Source organism: Schistocerca serialis, chromosome 5, assembly GCF_023864345.2.
Source record: "Schistocerca serialis cubense isolate TAMUIC-IGC-003099 chromosome 5, iqSchSeri2.2, whole genome shotgun sequence".
Taxonomy (NCBI): domain Eukaryota; kingdom Metazoa; phylum Arthropoda; class Insecta; order Orthoptera; family Acrididae; genus Schistocerca; species Schistocerca serialis.
The window spans coordinates 238,990,298-239,013,481 of record NC_064642.1 but is presented as its reverse complement, the minus strand read 5'-3'; the positions used below and the strand labels follow the sequence as shown (position 1 = coordinate 239,013,481).

General features: G+C 41.0%; 1 protein-coding gene across 1 annotated transcript in view; it reads right to left on the bottom strand.

Annotated features, from left to right (window-relative positions):
• Window positions 1-23,184, bottom strand: part of LOC126480732 (RNA-binding protein EWS) — a 99,228-nt gene that overhangs the window by 28,148 nt on the left and 47,896 nt on the right. Inside the window, exons 2-3 of the mRNA XM_050104003.1 lie at window positions 18,256-18,390; window positions 8,937-9,055 (exon numbers count right to left, since the gene is read on the bottom strand). Of these exons, the coding sequence (XP_049959960.1) occupies window positions 8,937-9,055; window positions 18,256-18,386 (250 nt within the window). The 5' untranslated portion in view covers window positions 18,387-18,390. The remainder of the gene's footprint in view (window positions 1-8,936; window positions 9,056-18,255; window positions 18,391-23,184) is intronic.

The following is a 23,184-nucleotide window of genomic DNA, read 5'->3' as shown; positions in this document are numbered from 1 at the left end:
CTTCACAGACAGGCACTATCCCCCAGGCCTAGTCTGCTAATGGACCTCCCATTCCATTTCCTCTCACACCCCCGATCCTCCCACCACCCCCAAGAATCAGCCACAAAGGTGTATACCCTTCACCACCCAGTACCACCCCAGATTGAAACAACTGAACCACATCCTTCGCTAGGGCTTTGATTGCCTGCCATTATGCCTTGAAATAAGGGATCCTTCCCACCCCTCCTAAAGCGGGTTTCTGTCATCTACTCAATCTCCACAACATTCTAGTCCATCCCTATGCCATTCCCAACTCCAACCTCTTACCACAGGAATGCTATTCCAGTGAAAGACTTGTCCATCAGGATGAATGGCCACTGCCAACCTGTGGACAAGAATGGAACTGCACAAATAGCAGTCCACTCCCAAGATTATCCAGGCCTCAACCTACGGTAACCCACTGTCACCACACCATCCACCCAACAGTTTCTGTCCAGTGTACCCTCACCCTCTGCCAATGTACACGCCTGCCTTTATCCCTTCCTGCTCCTCTGCTTTCCTGCCCCCCCCCCCCCCCCCCAGCCTCCCTATGCTGTGCCAGTTGGCAGACGTCATGTGTCTTTCTAGTCCCCACAGGCACCAACAGGCAGCACTCTCCTCTCCCATACCCTACTATCCCTTTCCCTCCCCTGCTCCATCTAGACTGCTTCTTCAGCTAAATGTGACAGACACGTTTTGGTATGAGCTGCCAGAAATGGCAGTCAAGTGCACATCAGGTGTGTTTGCTCGTGTGAATTCATGTGGATGGGTTTCCTTTTCTGGAAAAGGCTTTGGACGAAAACTAAATGTGTAACAGCCTTTTTGTTGTGTCTGTCTGCAACTCAACGTGTCATCTGAATGGTGAGTCCTTATATTACTGATATTTCAACCTGGGATTTGCACTGTTTTACTTTCACAGCTATCACATCAAACTTAGGGACTATTTGCCACACACAATTCTACAGCATTTGGTCACCTCAAGGCACAATTTTTCAACAACTCTTTCTGGTTCCATATGCATTTTATTCATCCACCAAAAATATTTTTACAAGAAGAGAGGGGGGGAGAAGAGAGAGAGAGAGGGGGGGGAGAAGAGAGAGAGAGAGAGGGGGGGGAGAAGAGAGAGAGAGAGAGAGGGGGGGAGAAGAGAGAGAGAGGGGGGAGAAGAGAGAGAGAGAGTGAGGGGGGGAGAAGAGAGAGAGAGGGGGGAGAAGAGAGAGAGAGAGTGAGGGGGGAGAAGAGAGAGAGAGAGTGAGGGGGGAGAAGAGAGAGAGAGAGTGAGGGGGGAGAAGAGAGAGAGAGAGTGAGGGGGGAGAAGAGAGAGAGAGAGAGGGGGGGAGGAGAAGAGAGAGAGGGGGGGAGGAGAAGAGAGAGAGGGGGAGGAGAAGAGAGAGAGGGGGAGGAGAAGAGAGAGAGGGGGAGGAGAAGAGAGAGAGGGGGAGGAGAAGAGAGAGAGGGGGAGGAGAAGAGAGAGGGGGGAGGAGAAGAGAGAGGGGGGAGGAGAAGAGAGAGGGGGGGGGAGAAGAGAGAGAGGGGGGGAGAAGAGAGAGAGGGGGGGAGAAGAGAGAGAGAGGGGGGGAGAAGAGAGAGAGAGAGGGGGGAGAAGAGAGAGAGAGAGGGGGGAGAAGAGAGAGAGAGGGGGGGAGAAGAGAGAGAGAGAGGGGGGAGAAGAGAGAGAGAGAGGGGGGAGAAGAGAGAGAGAGAGGGGGGAGAAGAGAGAGAGGGGGGGAGAAGAGAGAGAGAGGGGGGAGAAGAGAGAGAGGGGGGGAGAAGAGAGAGAGAGAGGGGGGGAGAAGAGAGAGAGAGAGGGGGGGAGAAGAGAGAGAGAGAGGGGGGGAGAAGAGAGAGAGAGGGGGGAGAAGAGAGAGAGAGGGGGGAGAAGAGAGAGAGAGGGGGGAGAAGAGAGAGAGGGGGGAGAAGAGAGAGAGAGGGGGGAGAAGAGAGAGAGAGGGGGGAGAAGAGAGAGAGAGGGGGGAGAGAGAGAGAGGGGGGAGAAGAGAGAGAGGGGGGAGAAGAGAGAGAGGGGGGAGAAGAGAGAGAGGGGGGAGAAGAGAGAGAGGGGGGAGAAGAGAGAGAGGGGGGAGAAGAGAGAGGGGGGGAGAAGAGAGGGGGGGGGAGAAGAGAGAGGGGGGGAGAAGAGAGAGGGGGGAGAAGAGAGAGAGGGGGAGAAGAGAGAGAGGGGGGAGAAGAGAGAGAGGGGGGAGAAGAGAGAGAGGGGGGAGAAGAGAGAGAGGGGGGAGAAGAGAGAGAGGGGGGAGAAGAGAGAGAGGGGGGAGAAGAGAGAGAGGGGGGAGAAGAGAGAGAGGGGGGAGAAGAGAGAGAGGGGGGAGAAGAGAGAGAGGGGGGAGAAGAGAGAGAGGGGGGAGAAGAGAGAGAGGGGGGAGAAGAGAGAGAGGGGGGGGAGAAGAGAGAGAGGGGGGGGAGAAGAGAGAGAGGGGGGAGAAGAGAGAGAGGGGGAGAAGAGAGAGAGGGGGAGAAGATAGAGAGGGGGAGAAGATAGAGAGGGGGAGAAGATAGAGAGGGGGAGAAGATAGAGAGGGGGAGAAGATAGAGAGGGGGAGAAGAGAGTGATTCTCAACTTTTCGAATGTAATGGTGCTGCACTTTATTCTGTATTTCAAACAAATTTTAATTCAAATTCTTTGAGCCATCATTTTTAAAAGTAAAAATTCCCTGAGCACTCAAAAACAAGTATAACCTTTTCAGCTGTTAATAATCAACTGAATAGTCATTATACATGAAAATGCAAACATACACCACAAACATATGTACCAAGATAAAAATAAATTTTAAAATTTGTATAAAGCACATGAAATTGAAAAGATTCCATTATTTTTTATTACCTCATATTTTGCCGGAGACGCCATTGTGTTCGTGTTTCAAGTATTGAACATCCACCATTTTTTGTTATGGGGAAAATCCAAATTTAATATTGCCCATCTCAGAATTGAGCAGTTTTCCATACATTTAAACCAATGAAAAAAATCTCTTTTCTTACACACAATCAAAATATACGTTTTTAAGAAACTTTGAGAAGTTGGCAAGCACAGTAAGTACAGTTTTACATTTTGAAAGTTCCATTTGTAAGCTTTTGGCAAATGTCGATGTATATTAAGTGATTTCTCAATGCTCCCAATACTCACGACGTAACAGTAAGACATTTTTTAATGCCTTAATTTAATTTCATATTCATGAGTACAATTATGTTCCACATTTGAACACGAGCATCTTTATAAGTGAGCTTATATGAGACCTCATTACTTCCGTAAGAGATTTCTACCACAGCAGATAATTGATACTAATTGCATGTTACTCACACTGCACGCAATGGGTGAAATTTTTCTGCTGCACCAATCCCCTCCCCAGCTTCATCTGTGTTTCTTCCACTGACCTCCTAGGCCAATGAGTGCAGTGCTCAGTGTGTCTGCAGATGGTACATTCATATTTCACCCTTTGTTTCAGTCTATTTTAGCACCTTTCTCAAGTTCCAGGTAGTAGTCTACCATGATGAAGAGTGCTCCCTATAGTTCCAAGTCGAAACGGGAAGATATTCCTCTTGCTAAGAAAACCTCATGCTGTGCAGCAAGTCAGTGATTTGAGATTGATTACAGTAAAACAAGATGGTGGTGACAGCAAAAGGAACAACAGTTAGCTAGTTCCAGCAACAGAAAAACATTTTCTCGGCGACAACGTGAATGCAATTATATGTTTGTTATAAGTTGTCCTGAATGATTTTGTTAGGGAGCAGTAACAAAAGTGCTTACCATGAGTGCAGAAATTATCCAAGTTAAAGCACATGAAGTTGCTCACAAGCAAAAAATAACAAATTTTGAATAAAGCTGTAATTTGGTTGCCAATGTTATGAAACGTCTGGATTATTTCTGCACAAGCGGATATCAATTGCAAAGAAGCTGCCACAAAACTAAAAGGAAAAACTTGCTGAATGTCTACATTTCATAATCAGACAGCACACCAAAAATAATTATCTTCTTGGTCAAACCGGTAATGCAGACGAAACTCCACACTATTCTGATATGCCAACAAATTACATGGCAGAAGCAAAAGGGAACAAAGGTGCCAAGATACTGCCGGCATGTGGTGGAGAAGCAGCACGTCTGTCACGCTTGCTCATACTGCCAATGGCCACGAACTACCACCGTTCATTGTTTTTAAATCCAAAACATTACCTATGTCCGGGGTATTTGCAAAAAGCATTACTGTACATGCTAACAAAAGTAGCATTACAGTGGATTAAACTTGCATGGTAATGTCATTCTTGTGACCTGCTAAGTTTTCCAAACAAGCTTGTACTAGATTCGTACGCAGGTCGTATTACACCGGTTGTAAAGAGGAAACTAGTAGAGGGTAGAATGAGCTGGCTGTAATTCCAGGAGGCATGACGTAAATTCTACAGCTAATAGATATTTGTTTGAACAAATCATTTAAAGAAGAACTTAAAATATGTACACACAATGACTACTGAAAAAAGATAGCAAATTAATGCCTACACAATGTGTTAAGTGTGCAAGCAAGCTTATCTCAAGTCTGTCAGTAGACTGACCTGTCTCGGAAATTTATTCCGAATAAAACTGTCAATCACGAACATTCAAATTCTTTGAAGGTGACTAGTGAGAAGCGAGAAGCATAGATTAATGGATATGACTGATGTAGTAGTCATCAAATGGGAGCACAGAAACATCTGAATAATTTTACCCAACATTTTTACTATGAAAATACACAAACGGTACTATGACAGTTTTGCAATGTGACACAACAATCAGTCACAGGAGGCTGATTGTTGCTGTGTTCTGAGACTACTTCATACGTGCATTGTAGCCACTGTGCCAAGTTTGTGAGCACATTCAATAGCAGGCTTAGTTTGAAGTGCTTGCTATAGCATCGTGGTCAGGAAGTGAGATTCAGGCAGCTCTGCAGTACAACTGCGCGTGTGGTTGAAACATAGACCAGTGCTTTGAAGAAATGACTCTTGCACTTGGTGACATGTGTCCACATCTTACAACATATTCAGGTGGTTCTGAGAATTCCAATACGGAAATTTCACTCTGGAGGATGCCGAGAGGACTCGAACGTCATGATCATCAGTTGCAGAGGAAGATATTGATGCTGTGAGGAAAATGATAGATGAAAACAGGCGAGTAACTTATATGAAGATAGCAGATACCTTAGGACTAAATACACCAGTAATTTGATTCTTCATGATCATTTGAAAGTAAAGAAACTTTTGTTGTCTCTGGGTGCCACATGGACTGACGGAAGATCAGATGACATGACATGCGACTTGGTGCCAGGAGATGTTAAAGAAGTTTTCTAAGAGAGAATCTCAGTATGTGAATAACATTGTCACAGGTGACAGGACTAGTTTGTTCTATTATGACATGCCAACTAAGATTCAAAACAAAGTTTGGGTCCTTGAAGATGATGACACACCTGTAGCTGTCAGAAAATCCCTATCAGTAAAGAAGAAAATTATAGCTTTCTCTTTTTTTTCCCAAATCGAGTGGACTTGTGAAGCGTGTTGTTTTAGACACACAGAAAACAGTCGCAGCTAAGTGATACACTGGGCAGTGCCTGCCCAAAGTCATCCAATCGTTGAAGAACATGCGACAGAAGTGAAGAATGGACACTTGGTTCCTCCATCATGACAACACTCCAGCTCAATGTGCGAAAATGTGTATCGAATGTTTGTGCGGTACAGGATTGAAACTTCTTGAGCACATTCCTTAGTCCAGACCCTGCTCCTTGAAAATGAAGCTGAAAGGAGTGCAGTTTTCAAGAGATGAGAACCTCCAGAGTGTTTGCGACAACGAGGGTGCCTTACTCCCTACCAAAATTTGGGAGAACTTGTTTAGCGATTGGTTTTGGAGCGTGGAGTAGCGATTGGTTTTGGAGGATGGAGAGGTGTATTCAGGAATAAATTACTTCAACAAATTTAAATAAATGAAGGTGTATTGCAAAACTTACATAGTACCCTCTGTATCTTTGTTTTCAAGGATGAATACAAAACAAGTCTGCAATATGAGCATGTTACCATATCGCTTTTTGGATCGCCAAAGCAATGCACTGTTTCACAGAAGAATTCATAAAGACATGTTAGGTAACTGGAACTGTGCATACAACTCCTGAAAAACTTTAAAAGTGTCAAGCAATTAGTCTCTCTCATTCAACCATTTGAGGCAGGATTCAAGAAATAGCCAACAACGTTTCAGGTAAGGTAATGGTTCTTAAAAAATTTTTTTTTGTCTTTTCTCTGGTGCAGGACAAGTGCACAGGTGTTTCCGATACTGTTCAGTTGGCAATTTACATTTGCAGAATAGATAGTAATTTCACCATCATAGCAAAATTACTGGTCTTGGTTCCAATGGAAGACACAACAGAGGCACATATTCTCACATATGTGCACAAGTGTTTGAAAATTGGGATCTGCAATGGAAGACTTTCACTTCTGTGGCTATAGACTGCACAGCAGCTGTGGCTGGCGAAAATATCAAGTTGTGTGTCACTTTTTGTCAGAGATGCTAAAAGTCGATGCCTGTTGCACATGAGATTTTTGAAATACACTGCAGTCTCCTCCAAGAGAATGCGTGTACAAGCGTGAACATGAGAGAATGAAAAATGTATGGACTAGTACAACCAATTTCATCTGCAGCTGTGCTCTCAATCACCAGTTCAATGTCTTTCAAAAGACATGGAAAACACTTATGCTGATGTGCCATATGACAGTGAAATATACTGGCTAAATAAACAGAAACTCCTTGATAGACTTTTTTAGCTTCAGAGTGAAACAGATTTCTTTTGGGCACAAGTGCTTGGTCTGTTGCAAACTTGAAAAATGAACAATGCATAGTGGATTTGGGCTTTCTATGTGACATGCCATATATTAACTATAAAACTGTCTCTTGCTGGGAACAGGAAAATTTTGTGGAAACAATAATGTGAGAAGTAACACGAAATTAGTAGTTTTTAGTGAAATAATAAATCAGAGCAGCGAATTTTACTAGCTATTGAAAAATTTGCCATTTTCTCATATGAAAATGTTATCAATCTGAGGACAGACGTTGTTTAGTATTCATAATGGACAGTCATTGAATGTTAAAACTGCATTTTGATCTCTTTTCTGATCTTGAAATAATAGTTCTCCTCATGTGTAATGAACATTGATGTGCCCATGAAAATAGCACTGAAATTGGCCCAAAAAACACACACCAAAATCCTCAACAACCCTGAAATATGAGAAAAGAACGACAGAATTTTTTGAGGGAGGGAGGGGGAGGGAGAGGCGTAGGGGGTAGGGAGGGGGGAGATGGGGGCGGAGGGGGGGATGGGGGCGGAGGGAGGGGGAGAGGAGGAGGGAGGGGGAGTGGGGGAGGGAGGAGGAGAGGGGGAGGGAGGGGGGAGGGGGAGGGAGGGGGAGAGGGGGAGGGAGGGGGAGAGGGGGAGGGAGGGGGAGAGGGGGAGGGAGGGGGAGAGGGGGAGGGGGAGAGAGGGAGGGGGAGAGAGGGGGGAGGGGGAGAGAGAGGGGGAGGGAGGGGGAGAGGGAGAGCAAGCAAAAATAAATATATAAATAGAGAGGACAGAACACCAAAAGTGGCAAGAAATAACACCACATTTTACTATAAAATAAAACCATTTTTTTGTGTCTATCTACAGTGTGATTTTTTCCACTGTGTACAAACTCTATGGACTGATCAATGAAAGAGTACGGTTGTACACAATGGTTCTGTATTCAAATTGAGAGCTTGTCAACATGGTGTTTACTTACTGAAGGGAAAGTGGCAATGGGCAGCAAGGTTGTATCAGAAGACCTATCCTCAATGACAACAACCACAGCATTCAATGTTTGCGAAAGTGTTTCGCTGTTTGTCTGAGACAGGGTTGTTTCAGGAAGCAGGAAATCATGAAGGACGTACCAGAAATGTACGGACACCAGACTTTGAGGCACACTTGGAAGGCAACCACTGTGTCAGCACCAGACAGTTGGCCCACCAGTACAGGGTAAGCCACATAACCATGTGGAACATTCTCCATGACAACTGTTACTACCCTTTTATCACTTACACTGTGTGCAGAACTTACTAGCGACAGATTTTCCACATGGGCAGGAGTTTTGTCACTGGTTTCTTCACTAGGCAACCATGATTCCGGGATTTGTGCCATCTGCCCTATTCATAGATGAGGCCATCTGTATGTGGAGCAGTATCTTCGACTTTCATAACAATCATATGTGGGATTAGACTGGAACTATCAGCATTTCTTGGAGGTGACTTTGCCTCCTCTGCTGGAAGAAGTGCCATCGATGATTTGAAAGGTTATGTGGCTGCTACATAATGGTGCTGCAGACCACTTCATCATTACCATCAGAACAAATCTCAATTGTGTCTTCCCTGGTCAATGGATCGGACGACAGGGTCCAGTTGCATGGCATGATCATTCACCGTATCTCACCCAATACGATTTCTGGTTATGGGATCATCTCAAAAGTATTGTGTATACAGAGCCCATCCCAAATGTGGAGCCACTGGAGCAGCATATTCAGGCTGCCTCTTGACGCTGATTGGATATGACGTGGCTGATGTGAACTTGTGAGACTGAACATGCCACTGTGTTTATACGCATGAGTTGAGGCACATGGAAACCATTTTCCACTCATACTTTATGTGTGGCTGCATGGTACAGCGCATATTAGATCACAGTCTCTGTAACAATGTATGACTGAATGGTGTCTAGCATGGAAATTATGCATTTCCGTACATAAGTTCATCACACCTATTTTGTTCCGTATCCTTTCATCGACCAATCCCTAGAGTTTTTACACAGTGGAAAAACATTACCCTGTGTAGCTGCAAAGAGGTCAGGCACTATAACACTATCAATGGCAAATTTCTGAAAATTAATTCTTACCTGTAATAGGGGGCCTTTCGGCCAACTGTGGCTTGTTCCTTGGTGTCCTATCTCTGGAACGAGATCTTGATCGAGATCGTGACATTGAACGACGATGTCGATGATCACGGTCTCCTGACCTGTTGTGTAATAACATAATTTCTCTGTTAACTTAACACTGATTTCTTCTTAGAGGGACTTTGAAATGTGCAGGAAGTAAGATAACGTATACAGTAATGAAAAGCAATCAGTAACGAAAAACAATAAATTTTAACCAGTACTGTGAGATATGTACCCTTAAGAACAAACTTATTGTAGGAGGAATCAAGTGAAGGTTTGCATTCACACAGAGAATGGATCAAACATCAGCCACAGCACTAATTATTAAAGTGTAATTCCAACAAGGCAACATTTGGGCAACATGTGGCATACAGCTATGACACATGTTACAAGACAATTTGACCAGAACAACATGTCAACATGCCACATGTGGCATTGTAGAATGCTGCATCCACCACCTGTCAACAAGAAACGACATTGCCCCCTGTTGCCACATATTAGACAGTCAGCACATCTGTGTGACATGTTGCATGCAGTATGGAGTGGATAATTGACAAAAGACTTTAGGTTGCCCAGCATTCTTCACTATTTGAAGAACATTAAGTTTCGCCCTGATAGGGCATCAGGTTACATTAAAAAAGAAATTTTCTGTCAAAAAGCACCCACTGTACCTGTCATTGCCTCCATGAGGCTGCCTTTTAATAATTTTTTCGGTATCTTGCCTTCTTGACAGATGCTTTTTGTCAGAAAATTTCTGATTTTTTAACATAACCTGATGATGTCCTATCCTGCGAAAACACGTTGTTCTTAAAACAATAAAGAAAATTGTGCACCTTATGGCCTTTTTTTATCTAGTAGCAATAGAAGGTTGCTGTATCACCATGCCAAGATGGAATGGAATAATTTTTATGATTTTATGGTGTTGGAAGCACAGAAGAAAATAGAGAATTTACGGATTCCATTCCATTGTGAACATAAGTAACTGCAACAGTCAAAAAGTAGTAGTAAATCACCTAAACAAGAAGGAAAATGATTTACTGAGTGAGTTACAAGACACTAATGAACCAAGGAAACCCAAATGAAGAATAGGGATGAGGTAAGTTCATACTAGTGAACCATATGATGATTCAATTACGAACAGCGTGTTAGTAGTTCTCCCTGTTGTTGCAGACTTAATACTGAATTAAACACTCAATGTCTTTTAAGACTTCAGTACTACACTACGATCATCAGTGACACATAATTCTAAGGCTTCGTCTTACCACCTACTGTGGTTGCTTTTTATAATACTGATTGTTTATTTCTGCCTACACCATGTCCTGCTTTCTTCTGTGGTCAGTTGTTTATAAAATTATACTGTGTCTCTTCCGTGTTAATGTGTTGGTGTCAAATGATCCTTGAGGTGAGTACAGTGGTTCTGAAGCAGAGCTTTTTTTTCTCAGGAAGTTGTGAAGATTAACGGATGTTATTGTAACAATTTCCACGTTTCTCACAGTTCGAAACAGTGATGTCAGCAACCAAAAACTGTTCTTTGCTAATCTGTGAGCATGTGACTGTCTGTAGTTTTAATGTCTTCCACAAGAATTTATTTTGAGAAGGCCCGTATGGGGTTTCACAATGTGTTCCTGTAATGAAAAAACATCATCAGGCACTAACACATATGGCGACACTTTTCTGCTTCCAGGAAGAGGCCCAGAAGCCAGAAACGCAAACTCATTTTTGTCATTTTTTGCAGAACTAAGTTTCATGCGAAACTGGGTTTGAAATGTGGCCCTGCCAAGGATACTGCATACAAGAAACAGTAGTTAGCATCAACAATGGCCATCAGAACAATGCTTAACCCTTTCAAGGCTATGGGCAATAGTCGCCCGCATGGCGATGTGCGTACATGTGTGCCCCACATGTACAGAATGTCCAGACAGCTATGGTCATTCATTCATGCCAGGCACGTAGGAAGACCTGACAGCTAAGGGCATTCTTGTACGCCCAACTGCAGGGGAGTAGGTAGGCAAGCACACTGCAACAGCTACTAACTGTTGTCTGCTCCTCTTGGTAATGTCGTAAAACGTTACAGCTTTTACCACCTCCTTGGCCCTTTCTGCTTTTGAGTTTTGCACTGAACCAGTCCTGTTTCTGCATTTAATGAAACGACAACATTTGCCTGCATTGCCTTTGCAATGTCGGGACATAATTTACCAGACGAGTAAATATGGAAATCCTCATGATCAATAGTGGCGAAGATTACAAGGATACTTTGTACCTTTCTTTGGGCAAAGATGTGGATATATCTGGACTTACTAATGATTCAACACCATGAGGAACTACTGCAGAAAATCTTCCTCCTGAAGAGGGACAGGACAATGAAACATTAAGCGCAACTTGTCATCAGAAAAATGAATGTACTATTGGTTGGAAAATCATCCTGTAACAAAACACCATCATTTCGTGAACACATTTAGTGGTTTAAGAATAGGATTTGATGATTCAGCAAGTACTTTAGATTTTTTGTTTTATTTTATGTCTTTTGAATTTGTCTCTGCCATTTGTAAAGAGATAAATAATTATCATATGTCTCTTCCTGGGATAAAAATGATGAGTTTCCACTAGCTTAGCACAATGAAAGCCTATGGAACCTGCAGAATTATATTACTTCTTGTTGTGTTTCCTGCTTATACCAGTAAATAAAAAGTTAGAAGTGAATAAATACTGGTCAACAGATTCTTTGATTCAAACACTACTGTTTCCACACAAACAATGTCCAAGTACCAGTACAAACTGATTCTTCGTAATTGCACTTTAGTGGCAATTCAGCCATGTCTCATGAATTCTTGTGAAAATGAGGGTCATTGTAGAGCAAACAAGAGAAAAATTCCACGAGGCCACAGTCCTTTTTAAAAATTTAGTAATAGCCTAATGTTTTCCAAAGAAAGGCTCTGAATTAAGCAGTACATTACAAAGAAACGTAGCCGTTTTGATATTAAACTTTTCGTGCTTCATTGCATAGAAAGTTATTATATTCTAGATTATACTGTGTACGGTGTTGCTGCTAAGGAAATAAAATCCAGAAACACTGATGGGGGAAATCAGGCAATGTTTTTGTGTTTGTTAATCTTTCAACCACAAACTGATCACATTTTGATGAAACTGAGAAGAAGGAGCATACAACTGGCCAAAATAACTGAAACACATGTGTAGTGAGCCACAATAGTTCAATGGGTACTGCTGATGTCACAGACTTGATAAAGACAATGATGTGGTACAAAAGGGTATACTTCCGTTTGACTGATGTGTGTGCTGAATGCTAAAACAATTTTTGAAATAAAAAAGCAGCAGAAGACCACTGGCAAAATTTCATAGACAAACAAGTAAAACGGAGATCCCATGGACACCATGCAAGAAACGCTATTTTGACTACAAAAAAAGGACTGTATCCAGGACTCCTTGCAGCAAAAGTGAAAAAGGATGTTCACTAGAGTTGCTGTGCAGTATGTGTTGCTAATTCACAGAGAAAAATGACATGCATAAGATGCTAAAAGTGTGATATTGCTCTTTGTATGATGCCATCTTTTGGAAAATATCATACACTAAGGAAATCTTGGGTGGTTTCCATCAGTATATATGTTTCAAGAAAAGGAAAGTCAAAAGAATGAAAATAGAAAATGAAAAGGGAAAAAATTTAAAACAATAGTTTTTAATCCGGCCAGTGGCAGTCCAAAGCCTGGGCCAAAATGAGAATGGGAAACCACAAAACTAATTCAGACTAACCGTGACAAACGAAAAGAGAAAACAGTGAGCATTAAGCAGGTGAAATCTTACTCTTGCATTCTTTTTAATATGGAGAACTGAGTTTAGGCTTTAATTACACAAAAGTCAATAGGCTTACCACAAAATGAGTTGTACCAAAATTTTCATTGTTTAGTTCTGTATCAGGCTACATAAGAATTTGCTTTAAAGTTTAATAATTATTACGTATTTATGATTAGAGTAAGAATTGTTTGTCAGAGCTTTGGGCATCTTCTCAAGAAACTGATCACACTTGAAACTTATCTGTCCGATAATAATAAATTTTATTGGGTTATAATCTCAAGTTACATAATTTTTCAATAGCAAATACAAATGTTCTTATTTTCTGATGTACCATTCTCTTAGTTCAGGATAAATGTGTAACAGAAGTGTGGGTTAGTTCTGGAGGTCCCTTTCATGTTTATTGGAATCCACTCCAACCTTACAGTATGATACTGATTTTATAAATAGTGTTACTGAAGAGTGATGTTAAGCACGCTGAAATGTGGAATTAATAAGCGGGATGCTCTGCTCTTGCAGCCACAAAAGAATGGAAGTCTCTTTATAAGAGAACAAAGGTGTCGCCACCGTTCATTGAGTTTTGAATCACTATGTGTTTTCCAACACAAGCCCCAGAACAGTGTAGGTAATTCCAGAAAACTTTAAAATCTGTTGCAGTGTTACTCCATACATCTTCAATGGAGTGGGAGGGGATTTAAAAAAAAAAAAAAAAATAAAAAAAAAAAAAAATTAGGCACATGGTAGCTTGTGTCACTGTGATGAACAAGTAGTGAATGGTATCATAGTTTCTGTTTTTGCCATTGCAAACACTCTTATACTATTCTGGGTGACTGGGTTTTAGTTAATCCATCCAAAGACCATGAATACGATTACAGTATCTGTAATACTGTCAAAACTGCAAAGCTCCATTCAGATAACAAGTGACACATGGCTTTATTCTGCAGTTTTGACGTATTACAAATGGCTCTGAGCACTATGGGACTTAACATCTGAGGTCATCAGTCCCCTAGAACTTAGAACTACTTAAACCTAACTAACCTAAGGACATCACACACATCCATGCCCGAGGCAGGATTCGAACCTGCGACCGTAGCAGTCACGCAGTTCTAGACTGAAGCGCCTAGAACCGCTCGGCCACATCGGCCGGGCTGATGTACTACAATCCAGACTTCAGACTGAACACCACAACATCAATAATAATATTGTAATGATATCTATTGTCTGCAGATATGTTATGTCTTAAAGTAGTTGCTCACAATTGTTCATGAGAAATTGTGACAGCTATAACCAAATAAGAAATTAATTTACTTTGTTACATAATTTGTTTTACAGTCTGAAGATGGAATTTCGAATGCTGTAGGTACTTCGAGCACCTTAATGGTGAAATGCTACCAACATCACATGCATCTTCCAGTCATCTTGAAAAGGTTGGGCTGTGGAGGTAAAATGCTTCTTTCCCCCAAGAAGGAAGTAAGAAGGTGTACGCATCCTACATCTCCATCAGAATGCAAGGAAGAAGCATATGTTATCTCAAAAGCAGCAGTTGCAAGGGATGTTCAACGTACGGCGAACATGTTGCAAACTAGCTACGGTGTTTGTTGCATAGGTCACGAACTATTTTCATGCATCACATAAATATCATGTTATTCCAAGCAGCTATTGGTACATACGATGCAGAAAATCCGCCAAATAGTTGTGCAGAAATATTTGTTTCTGACAATACACGTGAACAACGTCTTGCTTCACTGATTCACTCCGAAGTCTCTGCTCTCACGACAGAAGAATGTCAACACGTTCCTCCTTTTGGTGTTTTGACTGTAGTTTTTACATTTAAGGTAATAGCACCATGCGCTTAACGAATTAAAATACATCAGAATGTAAGTTGAATAAAATTAGAAGCTATTACAGCATTGCATTTCAAACTAAATACTGTCCAGTTTGTGATGTTTCGATATCTAAAGTGTACTGCATACAATCAACAGTTTGTAATGACACAATTTTCCTGCATACCTGTACAAAATCACGCAGGAGATGTTTATGTACATGCTTTTTGTACTAGTGGAATTCTTGAAATACCTGGTTCTGAAATCTGGAAAATGTACACCACTGAAGGATAGTTATTACCTGTAGCTAAATGTCTCAACGTCATTAACAATTTCACATCAGCTGGTCATGATAGTTGGTGTCCAATGTTCTGATCACTGGCATGAATTAATGCAAAAACTACTAAATATCTTCCAAACTCAATTTACGTAAAATTTTTAAAACATGTTTCACGACCACCCACCAATTTCCCAAAAAGTTCACTGCAAGATTCTTTACCAACAACAAATAATTCTTCCCTCCACCATTTTGATTTTCTTCCTTTTCTTCTGCTTCTCAAGGTTACTACCAGGAAAGCAGCTGCTCCTACAGTTCGCAAAGGCATGGTGCACTGTTCTGATGTTGCTTCAGTGGAACTGATTGAGGCACATGCTACAAACACAGGCAACCTGCAGCATGTGACACTAGGTAACACATTTTCTGGGCAACGACAACTCTGTATCACGATTTCATGCCACAGACTAAAAGCTGGCGACATCAGGTGACATGCAGCATGTAATTTGAAGCAAGGTAGCACCTAGTGTTGCCTTGATGGACTTCGATCTTAATACTATGTGCAGAGACAGAGAGACAGAGAGAGAGAGAGAGAGAGAGAGAGAGAGAGAGAGAGAGAGAATTAGTTGGTTGGTCTGAGGTACAAAAGGACCAAACTACACGGTCATCAGTCGTTTCTCCCTAACACAAGCAAGGGTCAAGGTACAAAAGCACCCAACACCACACCTAAAAATAAAACTAACGTAACAAACAAAAAACGTAACCATCAGCCATCAATGTATACCACTTCATGGTCCCAGTACACGTCAAGAATCGAGAGGAAGCGACAGCGGAGAGCTGTGGGGTTACCTGGGCCCTATGCAAGGTCCAGGTGGAGCTTCGGGCTAGGTGTACACCATGAATGTGTACATCAATGAACCTCAAATATATGTGGTAAAGTCAAGGACTCCAGACAGAAGAGATCGCACGCGAACCACAATCTTAAGCCCTGACCTGGACCTCCGATGCGGGAGATGAACCGCCGTGGATGGAAAAAGGAGACGGTAATTCAGATGCTCAGGAGAACTGTGAATGTGTGCAACGTAACTGGCAAGCAGTTGTGCACATCTAATTTTCAATGGAGGAACTCCGGCCTCCACCAGGACACCAGACTCATCCTAAAAGCTCCTGTTGTCAGTCGAACGCCACAGTGGTGGACTGGGTTAAGTAAACGGAACACTGAGGGCACCGCTGAACCATAAACCAGACTCCCATAGCCAAGGCGGGATTGAACAAGGGCTCTGTAGAGCTGCAGCAGCGTACAGCGATCTGCACGCCAGTTGGTGTTGCTCAGGAAGCGGAGGGCATTGAGGTGCTGCCAGCACTTCTGATTCAGCTGACGAAGCCATGTTAATTGGGCGTCCAAAACCAGTCCTAAGAATCAATATATCTCCACTACAGTGAGTGGATTGTCATTAAGGTAAAGTTCTGGTTCCGGATGAATGGTGCGGCACCGGCAGGAGTGCAAGACACAACGACTTTGCGGCTGAAAACTGGAAGCCGTGAGCTAGAGTCCATGACTGCACCTTGTAGATGGCTCCCTGTAGGTGCCAATCGCCAACTCCAATACTGGAGGAGCAGTAAGAAATGCGTAAGTCATCTGCATACAGAGAAGGTGAGACAGACAGACCGACAGCTGCTGTAAAAACTGTTAATGGCCACTAAAAACAGAGATACACTCAATACAGACCCCTGCGGGACCCCATTCTCCTGGATATGGGGAGAACTATAGGAGGCACCAACTTGGACATGGAAAGTACGGAGCGATAGGAAATTTTGGATAAAAATTGGGAGCGGGCCCCAGAGACCCCACACATTTAATACATAAATAAAAAAAGACAGCAATCAGGTGTTGGTGTACGGAAAAGGCTGTTTGGATGACAGATTCGAGGGAAACTAGATTACCAATGGTAGAGCGACCCTGGCGGAAGCCGCCCTGGCATGGAGCCAGTAGGCCACATGACTCCAGGACCCAACACAACTGCTGACTTACCACACGTTGTAACAGCTTACAAAGAAAGTTGGTGAGGCTGTTTTCCACATGTAGAATTTATTATATTTGAACTAAGGATATGTTCAAGGATTCTGCAGCAAACAGGGAGTCCCTGTTCTGAGCTCATAGGCAGCATACCGTGCCTTGTACACGCAGTGCTTGGGGACCACAGCACAGCTGTGACACCTGAACATGGGCTTGTAACAGTCCGAAACTGGTTGTGTGAAAATAAAGGAATTTACAACTGAAGTGGTATTTTCAACCTCTGCTATAATGCTCAGTTGTGAATGTTCTTCCATCATGATTGTTTGTGACATAAAATAATGATGGACAACAGAATACTTTAAGGTCAGGTCATTCATATGCACAAAACCTTCAGAAACTTTTGCAATTTACCATCAATATTTAATCTTTTCATTTTCATTCTTGTATGTTCTTCAATCCACATGTAACAATTTTCAAGGGCAGATGAGCCCCTTTTGACAGTCAATGGGGTTATGCCCTAAAAAGATGCTAGTGTCAAAAGAAGTTTCAGGATTTCAAGCCTGTTACAATTTATTTCACTGTACGACATTTTGACTGAGCTGCCTTCCTAAGGTGAGCCATCAAAGACAGAAGACTTTTCCTTTCCAACAATTCATCAGTGTGCTGTGTGTATTCCGTACATGCATTAAGACCATGGTAACAGACTAATCACATTACCCACCAGTTAGTATCATCATTAGTGGAACTGCAGAACTCTGCTTATACTGTTGCATTCATTTAGAGCAAATAGTGGAAATGATGGGGGTCCCAAGCATTATCACAGTTCATCAATCTTTCAGCTGCATGTACTTCCACCAGTTTTTAACAAAGGAGTCGTAGTAAGTTATCGTGGTCAAAATTATTGTTGTATCATGCACCACTGAATGTCCAGTAGAGATACAATGCCCAGCAATGACAGACTAGACTGCAAACGGATAATACAGCACTGATTTTTGCTGCAGTATTTTCCCCACAATGCACATGATATGGACAGACTCTGTCTCCATTTTTCTTTAATGGCTCGCATGTGGAAGAGTGGCTGGTGCCAAGACAAACTATTGTGAAGTGAAGTAAATGACAAATGGGCGCAAGCGCAAAACTTCTTTGAACATTCTGTTCACCAGAAAATATAAAAATTCACAAGACATTAGCACACTATGTATACAATTCCAGATGAATGAAACATTGTTCTTATTGCAAATGGGACTTACACTGCTCTGAAACCAGCAAGAAAAGAAACGTATCTGTTAGCTACTTAGTGCATGAATCTTTTTCCCTTGTCGCTACAATACCTAACGACACGTATCAGACTTGAGAACTTACCGACGCCTCCTTTCCCTCTCTCTTGAGCGACGCCGCCTCCTGTCACGATCTCTGTCACCACGGTCCCTCTCCCTTTCCCTCGACTTGCTACGGCGTCGCCGCGAAGGAGAAGGTGATCTGCTGTGCCCCATTAATCTGTGTGCATAAAAAGAATGATAGATTTTGTACACTTAAAGAGTTAAACATACCAACTTTACTACCTCACTCAGAGTGACAAAATACAGTCTTCCAGAACACGTGCTTTAAAACACAAACTGTTTAAAGATATCAGTATAATTTTCTATTACTATAGTCTGATTTTAACTAGTTGTCACTAGACAGGTTGTGGGCTGCACGGCTGACTCCTACCACCAATAAACTAATGGAAGCCTGGCATCATCGGCTCCCATGTTGCCACTTCTGCTGCACTGCCTAAAGCACTGTGCCAGCCAGTCCTCAGTGAGCCATTGTAGCGAGAGATTTTTATTATTTTTAGCTTTGCTTGCCTTACAATGTGCGATGAAAATACTCAAAAGAGGAGTAGACCGAGGCTGCACACAACATAGATACTCTGCAAATCGCACTTAAGTGCCTGGCAGAGCAGCTTGAAGTGCTGACTGCCTCCCTACCATCGCCTTTACAACACAACAGAACTATTTGCGCACAGGTTAAACATTACAATGCTACAGAAAATAAATTTACATTTAGTGAAGGGGAATTCCTTTGAAGGAGGCAATTATAAAAGTAACACCAGTAGACTGGCAAAAGATAGCACATCATATAAAATGAGTGACATGGGAAGCATGGAATAATAAATGTGTGTTACAACAATGTGTCACTATGAGCTGCAACACCAGTAGGTCCACTGGCTTTGAATTAGGTGTTGTTTTCCCACTGTCCGATTATGTATAGTGTACTTTAACGAACCTTTTACTTCCATTAAATCCTGAGTTTGTGAATTTATTTCAATCACTTTCTCTTCCCTTTTGTAAGAGTACATAATACTGTTCAGCAAGCTCCCATCATCTCCTTGTGGCATGTTAGTTCATGCACAAAGATATGTCGTGCTATTTATTACACATAAAGTTCCAATGATAAGAAGGAAGCTATCTCAGACCCAAAAATTTCTCCTATTTCAATAACCAACTTAACAACAGTCCTAATAAAAATTAAGAAACCATCCTGAGCTGCTTAGAGATACTACTGAGAGTGATATAGGCAAATTTCAGAATTTTTAATCTTTTTTGTAGGACACAGAGACTAACTTCACACTTGACGCCATTGCATAAAAATGTTGTTTTTAGAAGCTTATATATAGAAAATGCAATGCAATATGAAAATTTTAAAGATGTATGGCAAAACAATATATTTTGATAACCGATGAAAAAGTATTCGGTGATTTTTTTTAGATATTACATGATAAGTTTGAAACTGTTTTAAAACTGGAAAATTTAATCTGTTTCAAAACGATTTACACAACTCTTGCCCCCAATTAAAATTAAGAATGGACTTCTGATGTGCTGACACTATACAGATCCACACTGTAAGTGAATTACAGATTTTTTACTTCACTTTTGTGGAAGATAGGGGCTTTAAAGTGATTTTCTATTGTCACAGAGTGATGCCCTGTGGTGGCTGTCTGCAAACAGTACTTGATGCGACAATGCTGCAGCTTTGGGCCTTAAACTTAGTGTTAACCAGTTTAAATAAGAAGACCACAGTTAATAATAATAATAATAATAATAAATCCCGTGGAGGCCCGGGAAAAGAATAGGCCTCCGGTATGTTTTGCCAGTCGTAAAAGGCGACGAAAAGAACAGACCACTAATAGGGCTAACCCCCCTTTCAGTGTGATTAGTTGGTTCAGGACAAAACTAATGAAGTCTCAGACAAGTGCTGTCATGGTCGGGGACGATGCTTGAACCCCATGCCCGTCCACAATGGTAACAACACTGCTAGCCACACGGAAAATGATTTAAATCCAAATAGAGGTGTTTTGAAGGATATACTTCCTGCAACCACTCTAGAAGGAAAACAAAGACAGAGGATGAGATGGTCAGATGAAGTTAACCGACACCTCATGTTCTGTTATTATCAAACAACAAACTTAGGAACCAACACAACCGGATACAGAACACAAGTATACACAACATTTACTACCAGATACCAAAAATTAAAATTTTTAACAGAACAACAACTAGCTCATCTGATCCGTGTAATAATAAAAAAATAACAGGATACCCCAGTCAGAATTAGAAAACATCAAACAACAAGTACAACAAATACTAGAACAAAATAACTAGAACAAAATAACGTGCAATCAGAAGAAGAAGAAGAAGAAGAAGAAGAAGAAAACACAGTAATGGACTCAAACATCCCAGAGTAAACAAACAAAGAACAACACACATCAATTAAACAATCAGAGGAAAACCAAATCTTAAGACAGCCACCAGAACAAGCACAAATAGAACACGAAGTGACACACAGATATAGAAGAAAAATTTCAGCTGACATATATAGAATACAAAGACACAAATACAGACATTAGACCATTCTTGCATAGACCACCAAATAACCCACAAGTCGAAACAACAATAACAACTATCACCACAATCATACACAGCAATATAAATGAAAATACAACTATGGAAGAGTTACAACTACTGGTTTATATAGGAGCACTCACTACACTAAATATGCACACTAGGTAGATATCAGAACCAACCAACACACAGAAGAAACCCACAAAACCAGCATGGCAACACAGGCTACAGATCAGAATAGAAAAACTGAGAAAAGACATCGGACAGCTAACACAATTTATAAGAAATGAAATATCAGACAAAAAGCGAAAAAGGTTAGGTAAAATCTCACAACAAGAAGTGATAGAGCAATTAGATGAAAAGAAGCAGAAATTACAAGCATTGGCCAAACAACTTAGAAGATACCAAAAAAAGTGAAAATAGAAGGAAACAAAACCAAATATTCAACACAAACCAAAAGAAATTTTACCAGACAATAGATAACACACACATTAAAATAGACAATCCACCAAACATAACAGACATTGAACACTTCTGGAGCAACATATGGTCAAACCCGGTACAACATAACAGACATGCACAGTGGATACAAGCAGAAACAGACACATACGAGATGATACTACAAATTCCTGAAGTGATAATTTTGCAACATGAAGTCACCCGAGCAATTAATTCTACGCACAATTGGAAAGCCCCTGGAAAAGATAAAATAGCAAATTTCTGGTTAAAGAAGTTCACCTCAACACATTCACATCTAACTAAATTATTTAACAGTTACATTGCAGACCCATACACAGTCCCTGATACACTCACACATGGAATAACTTATCTGAAACCTAAAGATCAAGCAGACACAACAAACCCAGCAAAATATCGCCCCATAACATGCCTACCAACAATATACAAAATATTAACTTCAGTCATTACACAGAAATTAATGACACACGCAACACAGAACAAAATTATGAATGAAGAACAAAAAGGCTGCTGCAAAGGAGCACGAGCTTGTAAAGAGCAACTCATAATAGATGCAGATGTGACATATCAAGCTAAAACTAAACAAAGGTCACTACACTATGCATACATTGATTACCAAAAAGCTTTTGATAGTGTACCCCACTCATGGTTACTACAAATATTGGAAATATATAACGTAGATCCTAAATTTATACAGTTCCTGAACATAGTAATGAAAAATTGGAAAACCACACTTAATACCTAAACAAATTCAAATAATATCACATCACAGCCAATACAGATTAAGCATGGAATATACCAAGGATAAATATTAAGTCCTTTCTGGTTATGCCTTGCTCTGAACCCACTATCCAACATGCTAAATAATACAAATTATGGATATAATATTACTGGAACATACCAACACAAAATCACACATTTGCTATACAGGGATGATCTAAAACTACTGGCAGCAGCAAATCAACAACTAAACCAAATACTAAAAGATAACAGAAGTATTCAGCAATGATATAAATATTGCTTTTGGAACAGAAAAAAAAAAGGCGTAGTCAAGGGAAAACACACTAAACAAGAAGATTACATATTGGATAACCACAGCAACTGCATAGAAGCGATGGAAAAACAGATGCCTATAAATATCTAGGATACAGACAAAAAATAGGAATAGATAATAGAAATATTAAAGAAGAACTAAAAAAAAAATATAGACAAAGACTAACAACAATACTGAAAACAGAATGGACAGCAAGAAACAAGACAAAAGTTATAAATACCTATGGTATACCAATATTGACCAACTCATTTGGAGTAGTGAAATGGAGTAACACAGACCCAGAAGCACTCAATACACTTACACGATCACAATGCCACAAATATAGAATACATCACATACATTCAGCAACAGAAAGATTCATATTAAGCAGAAAGGAAGGGGATTTATCGACATAAAAAACCTACATTATGGACAGGTACACAATTTAAGAAAATTCTTTTTAGAACAAGCAGAAACTAGCAAAATACACAAAGCAATCACTCATATAAATACATCGGGTACACCATTGCAATTTCATAACCACTTCTACAACCCTTTAGATCACATAACATTAACAGATACGAGAAAGTAAATTGGAAAAAGAAAACACTACATGGCAAGCACCCGTATCATCTAACACAGCCACACATCGATCAAGACGCATCCAACACATGGCTAAGAAAAGGCAATATATACAGTGAGACAGAAGGATTCATGATTGCAATACAGGATCAAACAATAAACACCAGATATTACAGCAAGCGTAATATTAAAGATCCCAACACCACAACGGATAAATGCAGACTTTGCAAACAACAAATAGAAACAGTAGATCACATCACAAGCGGATGTACAATACTAGCAAATACAGAATACACCAGAAGACATGACAATGTA